The 13,435-nt window shown below is 37.0% G+C and overlaps 1 protein-coding gene across 28 annotated transcripts in view; it reads right to left on the minus strand.

Moving 5' to 3' along the window:
• The window catches only part of DLG2 (discs large MAGUK scaffold protein 2), a 1,055,297-nt gene that overhangs the window by 452,349 nt on the left and 589,513 nt on the right, over positions 1 to 13,435 (minus strand). For 5 of the 28 annotated variants that reach the window (XM_074860369.1, XM_074860365.1, XM_074860361.1 and 2 more), the window contains exon 1: positions 4,742 to 5,220. The exons of the other annotated variants lie outside the window; for them this stretch is intronic. In XM_074860369.1, coding sequence (XP_074716470.1) covers positions 4,742 to 5,059 — 318 coding nt within the window. In that variant the 5' untranslated portion in view covers positions 5,060 to 5,220. Of the gene's footprint in view, positions 1 to 4,741; positions 5,221 to 13,435 lie in introns of those variants that run through there. 28 annotated transcript variants of the gene reach the window in all.

A 13,435-nucleotide genomic window follows, 5' to 3' on the forward strand; every position in this document is an offset into this window, starting at 1 on the left:
AAGAAATAGGTTAAACATGAATGTAAAAGCATAATGTTTTCTAAAGCAGCTGTCCTGAGACAGTGTCAGATATGAATGTCACCAAGGATGCTGTAGACTTCTCAAAGTCCTATGGCAGTCAGTGGGACTGCATACAGGAATTGGTAGAAGAATATTACTCATCTTGCAAAAGAACATGCTAACAGATTTTGTATTTCCTCTTTGAAACATTGTCAGCAATCTATGCAGCTGTCACTTAAAAGATGTACAAATTAGTTTACTTCTATAAATGCAGCACAATGATCCATCCAAGGCAAGATACTGAATTAAGATACATCTTCCTAAAACTTAGGAGTTGATAAGAGCATACCAGCCTGACAATGGGATGTGAAACTCTTTCTCCATTGGAAATTGCCCAGTTACTCCTCTCTGTTTTATTATTCTTAACAGTGTCAGAGTTACATCAAATCTTGACACTTGACTTACGACATCTATCTCTTAATAGTCTTGAAGATTAAAAAAAGAAAAAAGTTTAAAAGCCAAATAAAAAGCATTATTTGGCTCTCCTTTAACTGCTGTTTTACCGGCACTTGAACATACTAAATTAGAGTGAAAAGATTTCCCTTAGCTAACTAAAACAGCTCTATGTAACTCCATTGCCGGGAGTGACTTGACAGAAGAATGGCCAGTTAGATGCGGGAATCTGTGAACCTGAAAGGAATAATCTAAGCTTTCAAAAACACAACCGATGACAAATCATTTCTTTATACTGTTAGGAGAGCCAGTACCTCTTGCAATAGACCTTCTGCTTCAGTAGTGCAGCAGAATGCCTTGAGGCAGCTCTCACCACATCTCACCATGCAAAAAGCTCGCAAATGATATACTGAAATTTCAGCACTAGCGCCAAAGGCCTTCAAAGACAAAAGATGATTCTCAGCTGGTACTTCAAAATTTGGCTACTCACTACCTTTTTTAAGTCATGCCACATCTACAAACTAGGATTTAGCTTACAAGCCTCTCTACCATGTAACAAAACAGCTCAGTGATGCTATTTTTTAAAAAAGACACTGACTGCAAAAAAACTTTCTTCTGATATTGCTGGGAAAAAAAGCCCAACAAAAAACTGTCATCAAAGCTGACGTTGACAGTAAACTAGTTAAAAATATGTGAAGATTTACACTTCTATGTAAGTTTTCAAAACACAACACATGTATGCATTTTTGCGGATGACACATCCAGGATACTATCTCATATGAGATGTTTTTCCTTGAGAACTTTTCAAAATAGAAGGGCCCAAAATTTAATAGCGAATAGAGTTAGATGAATTAAAGTTGAGTCCAATATTGTCTTCTGAACGGGGAAATAGCCACTTCTACCTCTTCCTTCCCCTTTAACAGAACAGTATTAAGCTCTCGGAATCTGAAAACATGCCGTTACACACATATTGGGAAGGTGTTTAGAGGAAGCCCTCTTTCATATAGACGGCACAAACTAAAATTTATACCTTGTACTTCTTAAAACAAGCACAGCAGCTCAATCTCTGCAATTTCCTCTTCAACCTTTAATCAGGGGAATACGGACTCACATCCCTCCATCCCTTCTGCACAAAGAATAGCTGTTCATTGCACACCTTCAGGTACACGTTACCATATATATCTAATCTGATTAACTGGTAGATTATGTGTGCCAGCAGTCTATATGTACCAACAGGGAAAGTACCTCCAATGTTCCAAACTACAGCCAACATTAGAATGACCCATAGAAAATGTCAGGTCACCTCCTTGCCTCTGCACCCTCCACTCCCAAAATTTCTTTCAGATCTCTCACAGTTAGGGTAACACTGACCTTAGATGTGAAAACACTGAGAGAATCACACAAATTATATGACTCCATGATGCTAACAGTGATAGAGATAGCTGGTGCATTGCAAAGAAGCAAGAAATATTTCCAGGCAACATGGACATATAAAACTTGCCTATTAACTTACTTTTCTTCTTTTTTTTTTCCTTGTTTTCTTCTTTTTCTTTTAGATAAAGAAAACAGAACTGTAAATGAGTTTTTCAAAAAGGACTGGGAAAAAAAAATTAGGTCTTGGAATCAAATTTTCATCTAAACTTTATTTCAACTCACTTTCAAAATTAAGAGTTTTTTTTTTTTTTTTTTGTAAGTTCAAATTAATTTCTGTTTGGATATAGAGAGAGTATGTTTCTAGCCACAACTCAACATGAAACTGAGCAAACACAAACATGCAACCTAGCAAAGCAGAATTTCTAAGACAATTAAAATATTAATACCAGAGCACCATTCTTTGCTCTGACATACTAAAGAAGAAGAAACTGGTAAAGAAAATCAATATTTTTATTAGGTCAGGATGACAAAGGTACATTAGTCACAGCTGTCTAGTACTCACTCTAGGAATTAAGGACCTGTGCATTAAATTTGGTACTATAGTACTAATCAAGAAGCAGTTTTTCCAAGGTGTTATATCTTTCCTATGCTTGAAGAAGGCAGCCTCTCCCAAAGATGTCAAGCAGAAGAAAAATCTGCTCAGAACCTTTCAGAAAAAATCCCTCCACCTTTGAAGTTGTCATTAGCTTATTTATTATCACATTTACATGTAAGATGGAAATTTCAAATAAATTTTTCTATTTTTTAGGCTAGCAAATATAGCTATTTCACTACTGCTCCTTATTTTGACAAGAAAGATGACAGTTTTCCCAGTCAACATAGCCCTGAAAAAACATCACTGACTTCAGCTTGTATCATCAAAGTAAGGGCAATTATTAAAGGCAGCTCTATAATGTTTTCCCACATTGCATCTATGCAATGTAATTGATAAAATATTGTCTAAGTGTATGTACATACAACAATATCTGTACACACATAAACATATATATACACACTCTTTCCTTTCTTCCCATAGCTTACACAATGCTTACTTTGTACAGAGAAAAAAAGATTATTATTTGAAACAAACTATCTCACAACTCTATGACATAAAAAGCACCAAGTGTTTGCCAAAATAAGTACATCAGTTCATCCCTAGGCACAGAACATCAGTTTGATTGATGGTAGATTGATTCATTATAGGCAGAACCCAAGAAAGGGACTTTCCTAAACAGAGTAAGGTAGTTGGCACTAAGAACATACAGTAAAGAAAGTTTATGGTGCAGAGTTCAAAATTAGATATCAGGAAGTACATACACCTGGACAATTTCACATTATCTAAACACAAGTGGATGTGATTACAAAGGCATTGAAAATACTGAAGTAACTTTACAATGCACCTGTAACTTAAATACTGAAGTAGTCTTAGAAATGGCCTTTATTTTTTTTTTTTTTTTTAATTTATTTAAATACCTCCTTCATTTTCTAAATTCTCTATCTTTGAAAACCAAGGAACTCTTTCCTTTACAATTTTTTTTTTTTTCCTTCAAGCTTTTTCCAAAACCAAAGTCTTCAGAGCCCAAGAAAATGTTTAGAGCTTTTCATAATTAAAATTAGAAGAAAGTCTCGTTCTATGTTTTATATACTATTTTAACATTGGCTTTATTCTGGCATAAATAATTATATGTGCTTTGTATATGACAGAAAATGTATAACATATACTGTAGTCACATGCAACATTTTGGTCACTTCACTCTAAAATATATCACAAACTTAGTTTTTTTACTTCATAATAGATTTGAGGTAAAAAATGAAGCTTTTCATATATAGCAATCACTTTTAGTCAACAGAGCATCACTTTTTTTAGACCATAAGAAAAGATAAAGTACAGCTACACTGACAATCCTTTGCTTTATTGCTTTTCTGTTCAGTGAAAATATATTAAAACCATTTCCACCAAAGAATTGATTTAATCTCTAGAGAGGGTGCGCATGTTCAGTGTGGGTTGAGGCTAGTTAAACTCTAGTGTATACTATTTCGGTAAGTAAACATACATCTCAAAAATCTATTTCAACATTGAATTCTACTTTTTTAGTGTGAAATCATGACAAGAGGATTTGATGTTGACACAATGTAAAGCTTTTGAATGAGCTTAAAGTTTTTCAAGGCAGAAATGAAAACATCAGTGGAAGAAGTGCTAATGCTTTTTAATATTAACCATCATATGAATGTCACTATGATTTCTATTTCACAGTGTGATCATTCTCGGTCTAATTGCTTACAGGTATCTGTACACATCCTAGACCCTGTTTGGTTTATATTTGAAAATACACTGCCTTGCCAATAAATAACGATCTATAGATTTGTGAAATCTAAAGAGCTATTTCATATTTATTAAAGATTTCAATACATTTGATGTTCAAAAGAGGAAAACCAGGTCACACTTCCTCTCATTAATACATCTGAAACACGCCTCCCATGTTCTCTGTTTAAAATATCCTTATTAATTTCATGCAATAGTTGAAAACAAGCTCTTTACAGAAGCAGGCAAAATCCGTTACATGGGGGGATAAACACATCCTTTCTCTACACAACACAATGGAATACAAAGTCTGTAGAACCTGGAGGTAGAAACCAAAACATTTTAACAAGAAAACCCTTCCAAGAGGACCCCACAATTTCCACAGGCCACAGAGAATCAATATTCAAACAACAGACATTACCAATGACAGCCCACCCTTGCATATAATTTTTCCAGAAGGCACCACTAAACACAAATCAAGACACAGCACGAAAAGTTGCCGACACCACCAAACCTCACTTTCTTTCCTTGGAGCATCCTTTAAGTCGCTTGGAGAGCAAAGAATTGGCTCACCTGCACCAGGGGGGACCAGCCGTGGGCACAGGCGCACTCTGACCACCACTCGCCCGGGTTGCCCTGTGGCTTGGCTGGGGATTTGTGGGGGCTCTTCCGCACAGTGTCCCACAAAGGGACAAACTTGCCCCTGCTCTGGCTGGCTCCCCCAGGTCCCCAAGAGGGAAGCGCCTGAGAGCTACACTGGAGCCCCGGAGGATGCTGGTGCCATCGGCAGGCGCAGTGGCCATCCCTGGCTACTGGAGGCACGCTCCTGCCGGCATCCGAGCCCCCGGACCCCCTGCCGCAGCTGTGCTGCTTGGGAAGGTGTGCGTGCATGGCGCACCCAGCGCTTCCCCTGGCCAGTTTGCATGAGAGTGCTTCTCCTCCCAGCCGCGAGGTCCTTCGGCGGGGCCTCCCCAGCCCCTTGGCACAGCTAGCGGCAGGGCAGGGCGGCAGCAGCTCTGTGGCAGTCTCGGACTCCACTCGCGCAGCGCCCTGACAGCATCCCCGCTGCAGGCAGAAGCAATCAATGCTCTGCGGGGCTGGGGACGCGCGCCTGCATCCCTCTCCGGATGACAGACCACGGGAGGAAAAAAAATCCAAACCAAACAAAAAGCACTCTTGCAATTTTCAGGAAGATTTAAGGCTTTTTTCTAGCTGACCCTGACCCAACTTGCAGGCACCCTGCTGAAGCAGATTTATATGTACAAACTTCACAGGCAAAGTGCTTTCTTGTGGAAATAGCATCTAGACAAACTACTGAAAAAGACACTCCTTTGCCAATAATCAAAACAGACGCTGGAGTATTTTTCTTCCCTGCATGCCTGAAAAGACCTTGTCAACAAAATTGCATCAGAAGATGCAAATGACAAGTTCAGGAAGAATGTTATCTGCCCTAAATGCTAAACCGTAGCATAAACTTTGGTATGTACTAATGTACATAAACGTAACAGAAACAGAGCAAGAGCTGAATTTAAAAATAAAGCCACATAGAAAAGATCTACACAACAAATTAACAGGTCTCCAGCAGCTTATCTACAGAAATGTAAATCTATTTATTTGTGCATAAAGTCTTCAAGATTATGACTGATGTATCGTTTTCTTCTCTTTTTTTTTTTTTTTTTTTTTTTTTTTTACCCTTTATAAATTCTTTGGCACTTGCCAGTAACCTTCTGTACAAAGTTTTCTGTAAATCCCCTCTTGGGTTTTTCTTACTAATACAATCTCTTTTCCATAATTTTTCCTGCAATCTTTATTTGCAAGCATTTCCTTTGCTTTCTTCTCATAGAAGTGACAGGGGTGTAAAGTGTATAAAATCTAGGCTGATTGTTTCAAGTATCTGGAGAGGTTCAGGGGTATACTCCAGTTTCAGGTGACTAAGCCTTTAGCCCCTTAAGACTCAGTGGATCTTGGATCCCTAAATATCTACTTTTTTTTTTTTTTTTTTTTTTTTTAGATTTTCTTTTAACCTAATCATGTCTCAGGTACTTCTAATGATAGAAAATAACTAATTGATTTTTAAAAAACAAATACAGGACCGTGTGGCAGAATCCTTTTATGTCTATTGGTGATCAACTAGGATTTAAGTACACAAAAATTAAATGGAATTCGTAAGTGATATGCATAGTTTTACCATTCCAAAGTCTAAAGCAAATTTACTTTTAAAGATTTCAGACAAAGAGACAACTCTGACTACCTCCAAATACACTTTCAAATGAGATAAATGAATTTTTACAAATGCTTTGTTACAATAAGACTTGAGTCAATTATTTAATTCCTCCTAAATTACTAACCTAAAATTCCTCTAAGCTTAGACATTGCTGAAATACATAATGAAAAATTATGGCAACACTCTAACAGTGGAGAAAATATTTTGACAACATTGTAATTCAAATTCTCACATGTGAAACTAATATCAGTTTTAACCGTATTTTCATTCAAGGTGCTTGTCCCAAACTATACTACAATCATGTTAAATGCAAGGTTTATTCACAACTTTGCTGAAAAGCCAAAATCATACACCTGGCTGTGTCCTCTCACATAACAAGTGCCCAACTGCAAGAACCCTCACAGCTTTGCATACAGTTCAGGTCACTTCATGTTTGAAAAACAAATATTAATGCACTTCTGAATTGGGTGTAGATACGGAAGCCTGCACGTAAAAATCTGAACTAAGGGAGTCTACAAGGTAAACATTTCTACATGTAAAGTAACTGTAAAGATACGTAAGACTGAAACCATGTTTTTGCAATTTTACTCAAGCATAAGGAGTGAAGGTGTGCAAGCTGTCCAGAAATCTGCTTTCCTCTAGTGATCAAGGGTACACTGAGCACCTAAACACTTGTCTACCAGAAGATAATCCAAATCATTACTGCATAATTTCCATCAGGACTACCTCTGTGTAAGACACATATATAGATTATCATTAACTGATGCTATAAATCATACATAAAGTAATAACATATTTATATATCATAAAAATACATTTAAAGACTCACTTCAGAATATACTGATGCTATTGCAGCTTCCTCAGATGCCAGTCAGAATCTAAAAAACCCAGTTTAAATACGCCTTTCAAAGCTATTTGGAGAAATCTGGATAATTGTAGAAGTCAAAAAAAGTTCACATATAAATTTTAAACAGGCCACCCAAAAAAAAATATTAAAAAAAAATAATCAGGGCGAGCAACAGCTACAACATAGTTGGGGAGTGGAAAGAATCTACGCATTCTGTGACCAGACACACATCTACACTGGTAATATTGGGTAAAGCCACCTGTACCAGAGCACTAAAACGTCTATCACAAACCCCTATAGTCCTATATTTGAAAGCAGTAGGTGACCTTTTAGCGACCTTACTATACCCCAGTCAGAACAATGCAGAACTGCAAAGGCATCCTCTTGACTGTAACGTTTATTCATACACTGTTAAAACACTATATTTGAAATGGCCTCTTATCAGAATGAGGAAAAGTTTTTTTCAAAAGAATTTGACACCACTGAACTTACTCTGAACCTACCCAACACTTCCATGATATTTCATACTTAGAAAATCCATAAATAAAAAAATTCCTATTAATAAATGATTTCACTGTCCACATTTTTTTTGAAGTTTATCACTGCATATGTGAAACAAAACCACTTGAATATGGGATATATATGTGCAACTAATTGCTAGACAACACAGTAAGATGGATTCAAAAGATAATGCAATTTCGTCAGCTGTAATTGAACCATTGTATTAGACAGGATGGCACGCACGTCTGGATGAACTTGGATTAACACATGGCTCAAATCCACATGCCCAACTATCATCCTAATTTGATAATAACGGGTGCACAAAGCAAAACTGAATATTGTACAGTACACTGTGTGAACTGTGGTTGACCCGATACTGTTGTGGAAAAATCTCACTAATTTTCTTTTTAAAATATTAAGTAGGCATGACAAAATGGAGCAAATAGATTCAGCTGATATTCTACCAGCACAAATAACTGTAACTGGATTACAGTAATGTTGGACATACACCAAAAATAAATGCTGAGAAGAGTTTGCTTCGGGCAAAAATGTGCATATGGGAAACAAAAAGTGCATATGGGAAACAAAAATTATTAATAGAGTTCTGAAAGGGAAGCTAGAAGCATGGGCGAAGATGATTTAGATGTAGTAACAGATTTTTCCCTCCAACCAAGAATGCAATATTATGCAACCATAAAAAAATACAGAATAAAAGATGGAGTGGCCCAGCTTATTTAAGGGTCTTAAAATTTCTGCAAATATTTTTCTAGAAAGAAAAATAATGAGAACAATTATTAACATGATAGCAAGGCTACCAAAATAAATCAAATTCAATTTCTTTGCAACTATTTTTTTTTGTTTGGTGACAAGCAATTATGCTTGTATAGAAATAATAGTGGTGACATAGGCTAGAAGGAATCACTGTGATTAGTCCAAGATTAGGCCAGGAGTCAACTGATCTGGCACAACTCATTGTGGTCACAGGCTACCTATGAAATCTTGGGCAAATCACTTGATTTCTCTGACTATCTTATATGCAAAATGAAAAAAACCCTTCATTTAATGAAACCAGTACATAACCAGTGGGAAAGGACATATCTGAAATAAAACAGCTCAGCTTCTATTTCAGAGCTGCCTACTCCTTCCTTCCTCCATGTGTGCAAGACAAAAGAGGCATGCAGGACTACAACACCAAAAAAAAAAAAAAACAAAAACCAAACCCACCAGTAAAAGAGGAAAAGTATAATAAAAGGTGGTTATTTAAAAATTTCACCATTAAGGAAATTTCACTGGAAATCTGTCAATGGTCTTTAATATTTTGTTTACTTAAAAAAGTTGTACAATCCCCACATCCTTTAAACAAAATGATAAATCTCAACCTTTGAAGTTTTATACAAAAATATCAGCACAGCACTATCTGAGACACAGCCCCCTGCACAACATACCTGCCTGTATGATCAAGGACATATTCTTTTGATTTTTATAAGAGGGTAGAAAAGCTTAAGGAGTTACAAATACAAACATATCCATTCTCAGTGTTAGCTGCATGTCCTAGGGTTAACATAAGGACAATAATTTAGAAATCAAGATACAATGAAAAAGAAAAATGACAAGGGTTTGGAAAGGAACTATATCAACAGAAGAAAACAACCCTCAGCTGGGAATATTGTCAAAGTCAATCATATCAAAGCTGGTGGAGAACAGAGCAGCAGGTTTACCAATTTCACATCCAAGCGAATCAAAGAATCATAAAATTGCAGTGGAAAGACTGAAATACAAGATCATTTCCATGCCATGACAGAAACATCATTTACAGGACCTGTAATTTTCTCGTAGAGGTGTGTAATAGTTTGTGAAGTTCTCTCCTCTGGAGAATTCTGTGCACTTTATTTTAGTACTTTAGTTCACCTTAAACTAGGTTCATAAAAAGCCAGTAAGCAAAACAACTTTGAATTACAAACAGATCTGTTTAGAAGAGATAGCTTAAATGCAGAGGATAGAAAGGACAGCAAGAGTTGTTGCAACTGTCATTTTCACTACTTGGGAAATACTGACACATCTCTTCCACATGCTGTTGAGGACAAAGAGGGCCAGGTTCAAGACTTTCCCAAAATACTTAAATATAACCTTGAACCTCCACTTGAACCAGAGACACAAAAATTCTTTGCTTGAGTAACTTTGGCCAGGTAGTTTGTGACAAGCACTGCTGAGACCAAGAACTTTAACCCCTTTAATAACCCTTCAGTTTACAGAGTCTAATACTAGCACACTGGCAAATTTAAGACAGCTTTTTTAAGATCTGATTCTGGATTTCCAATTTTTTAGGAACTACATTTCAGAACTTCGGGATCAGTCTAACACTCCAATGCTATTTTTCACATAATAAAGAAGGATATAAAGGAATGTTCATGGCAAATAGCTACTTAAAATTCATATCCCCAATTTCGGTTGCATGAAGATATTCAGTACCTTAAACTATTTGTATTTGTGTCTCTGTTAAATTAGGAATAAACCAGCATGTTATTTACTATGGGTGACTTTTGATTTTGAAAGAAATTCAACTACGTTGGGTCTCCCTTCCGGTAGTAACCTAAGCAGTAAATTAAACCACAAATATGCAGGAAATATCCATAGAATAAATTAATCAGGATATTTATTACAGACTCATATTGCATAAAGATATACGCACTGCATGCACCACATAAAGAGGACAACATAACTGAGCTAGAATTTTTGCAGGTATATATATTTATTCCAATGCTGGCAATCCGCATAGCAAATAAATAATGCCAATTAGCCAACTCAGGCAGACTTTTTTAGGTGTAGTGCTTATTACAGCATTCTCTTTCCAACCGATTTGCTTCTCATTAAAGATATTTTGAAAGAACTTCGCTCAAGTTTATTAGCAGACAATAAGAAATCATTTCTTCCCTGTGAAGCTACTTGTGTTATGTTCATAATACACAACATCTTTAAAGAGTTTGGCACAGTTCTGGCACTGTCCTATTATAGGCCAGTTGTAAGTTTTCACTGCGGGTGAATGGAAAGTGGAGAGGTGTGATCACATAGCACAGCCAAAAAAGACAAGGTTTATAGCATACATTACTGAGAATTGAAGTTATGAAGCTCCTTCTTCAGCCTTTGGAAAATAATGACTTGTTTTAAGTAACTAACATAACTTTCAGAACAAAAGCAAAGCCATTTGACTGGAACTCAGCTGATTAAATATTGGAAGAATAATGAAAATCTGTGTTGTTTCTCTACAGATCTGAATCAGTCCATACCTGGCCACCCCTGAGATTTCATTTCAGTTGAAATCAATGTCTAAAAAGATTTCCCAAACAGAAATATCCTAGCGTGTTTCCATGAAGGAATTACATACATGTCTATGTGCTGTGTATTTATATGACAAGGATGGTACATGAATCAAGAAAGGAAGGTACAGAAATAAGATGAATCCTTGATGGCTTTATATTGAAAAGAATTTTACCCATAAAGACAGTGCCTCTAGACATAAGAGGTTTGTATGTATTTTGGGTATTTTTTTCTTAATATCTGTCTTCATTACTTCAAAGAGAAAAAACATTCTATTAGCATTACTTGGAGCACCTATAACATTACACCATATCTGCATCAAGTGACCTCAAGGGCCTGGACCAATTGCTCCTTTGCTTTGATAGAACTCAAAGTTATTGCACTCAATGCAGGACTGACAGGGTAAAATTCTAGAGTCTGTGTTATACTGTAGGTCAAACCAGTTAATCACAATAGTCTTGCTAGCACTGTACATATGAATGAAACCAAACTAATGGCTAAGATAAAAAGTAGTTTCTCTGTATTACTGGATATAAAGGCAGCCTGCTCTTCATAGCTACTTTAGGATTCCAGTTGGTTTTAGGGAGAGAAGACAAAACTAAATATGCTTCCCAGAATGACAGTTTGGAGAAAGATCTCTGGGATACAGCAGGTGAGGGACCAGCCCTGTGCCTGAGCCATCTACAGCTGTGTTGGTTAAAGCAAGAGGAAGCATGGTGATACAGGAGAACACTTTTCTTCCTTTAAATTGTGAGGATTATTTTTATTTTTATAAAAACTTCCAGGAAAGTAAGCCCTTTGTAACAAAACACATGACTTCTCTTGGAACCACTTGCTATCTTTGGAAAACAATCTGGTCTATATAACAGGTTCACATGGAAAGCACATTAGCTTGGAAATAGAGATGGCATATATTGTCAAGTAGGAAATTACATTGTGATAATTCAAACAAGTCTGGCCTGTTTCTCCTTTTGGTAGAAATCACTGACATTTTGTTTTTCTAATGTGTGATGGTAAACAGGATTGGAAAAATAAAGGTTAGAAGAAATGAGCAGCCTGAAACTGAAGCCACAACAACCTTTTGATTTCACAGAACTGCAGTCTACAGTCCTAAAGTAGACGTCAGAGCAAATCAAAGAACAGTTAAGGAGTCATATACTGAAAAGTAGGTAATGATGTGTATTGCAAGGTTTTTGTTTTGCTTTGCATCATTTATTGAAACAAATTCCAACATTTAGCTAGAAAAGTTGCTCTTCAGTAAAATAACTCTTGATCTGAGAAACATTGCCTGAGTTAATTTCAACTTCCATCTCCTTGTTTTCATCCACTTATTTCTATTCTCAAATTTTTATTCAAATCATTCTTTATCCCTCTCAGTAATCATTACTTTCAAATTAAAAGATCACTTTCCAGGTTTCTTACATGTTAAACAACCATAAATCGAGAACAGATCTTCTGTTCATCTTCTACAGTTTACTGTAATTTTCTTCAGATATATTTTTCTGAACTTTGTAAAAAAATGTTAAAAATACAATTACATTGTATGGATAAATTTTCTTTCTGCACACAATCAGTTACTCTTCCAAGGGTTTAGAAGTCTTTTGACAAAGCCTTCCATTTAGAACAGCTATGTTGACTCTTCCTTTATGAGAATGCATTATATTTTCAGTCATTTTAGGCAGTGTAAAGGCAGACTTTCTCGTCTGTAATTCTCTGAATCATCTTTAAGAGGGCTTTAAACTAAAGTTGCTGGGGCAGGGGAACCCCAATCCATCCCACTCTTGCCAGCTTGATGCCAGTGCCAGCAATAGATGCCCAGTGCCTGGAGATGGATCACAGGTCAGCAGGAGAGCACCTGAAGAACAGCACAAAGGAATTCCAGCCAGTAAATCAGCTTCATCGGGGGCCCAATTTAAATGCCTCTATGCAAATATGCGTAGCATTGGGAATAAACAAGAGGAGTTAAAGACGTGCACACACCTGCAGGGCTACCATCTAATTGCCATCATGGAGATGTGCTGGGATGGCTCTTATGACTGGAGTGTAGGAATGGAAGGAAATGGGGTCTTTAGGAAGGACAGGCAGGGGAGACAAGGAGGGGGTGTCCTGTCACCCTCTATGTCAGTGACCAGCTGGAGTGCATGGAGCTCCACCTGGGGATGGAAGAGGAGATGACGGAGAGTTTATGGGTCAGGATTAAAGGTAAGGCAGGGGCAGGAGGTCTGCTATAGGCCACCTGACCAGGAAGATGGAGTGGATGAGGCCCTCTATAGACAGATAGGAGCAGGCTCATGTTCATAAGCCCTGGTCTTCATGGGGACTTCACTCACCCTGATATCTGTTGGAGGGACAACACTGCAGTGCATAAGCAATCCAGGAG

This window comes from Strix uralensis, chromosome 2, assembly GCF_047716275.1.
Source record: "Strix uralensis isolate ZFMK-TIS-50842 chromosome 2, bStrUra1, whole genome shotgun sequence".
Classification (NCBI taxonomy): Eukaryota; Metazoa; Chordata; class Aves; order Strigiformes; family Strigidae; genus Strix; species Strix uralensis.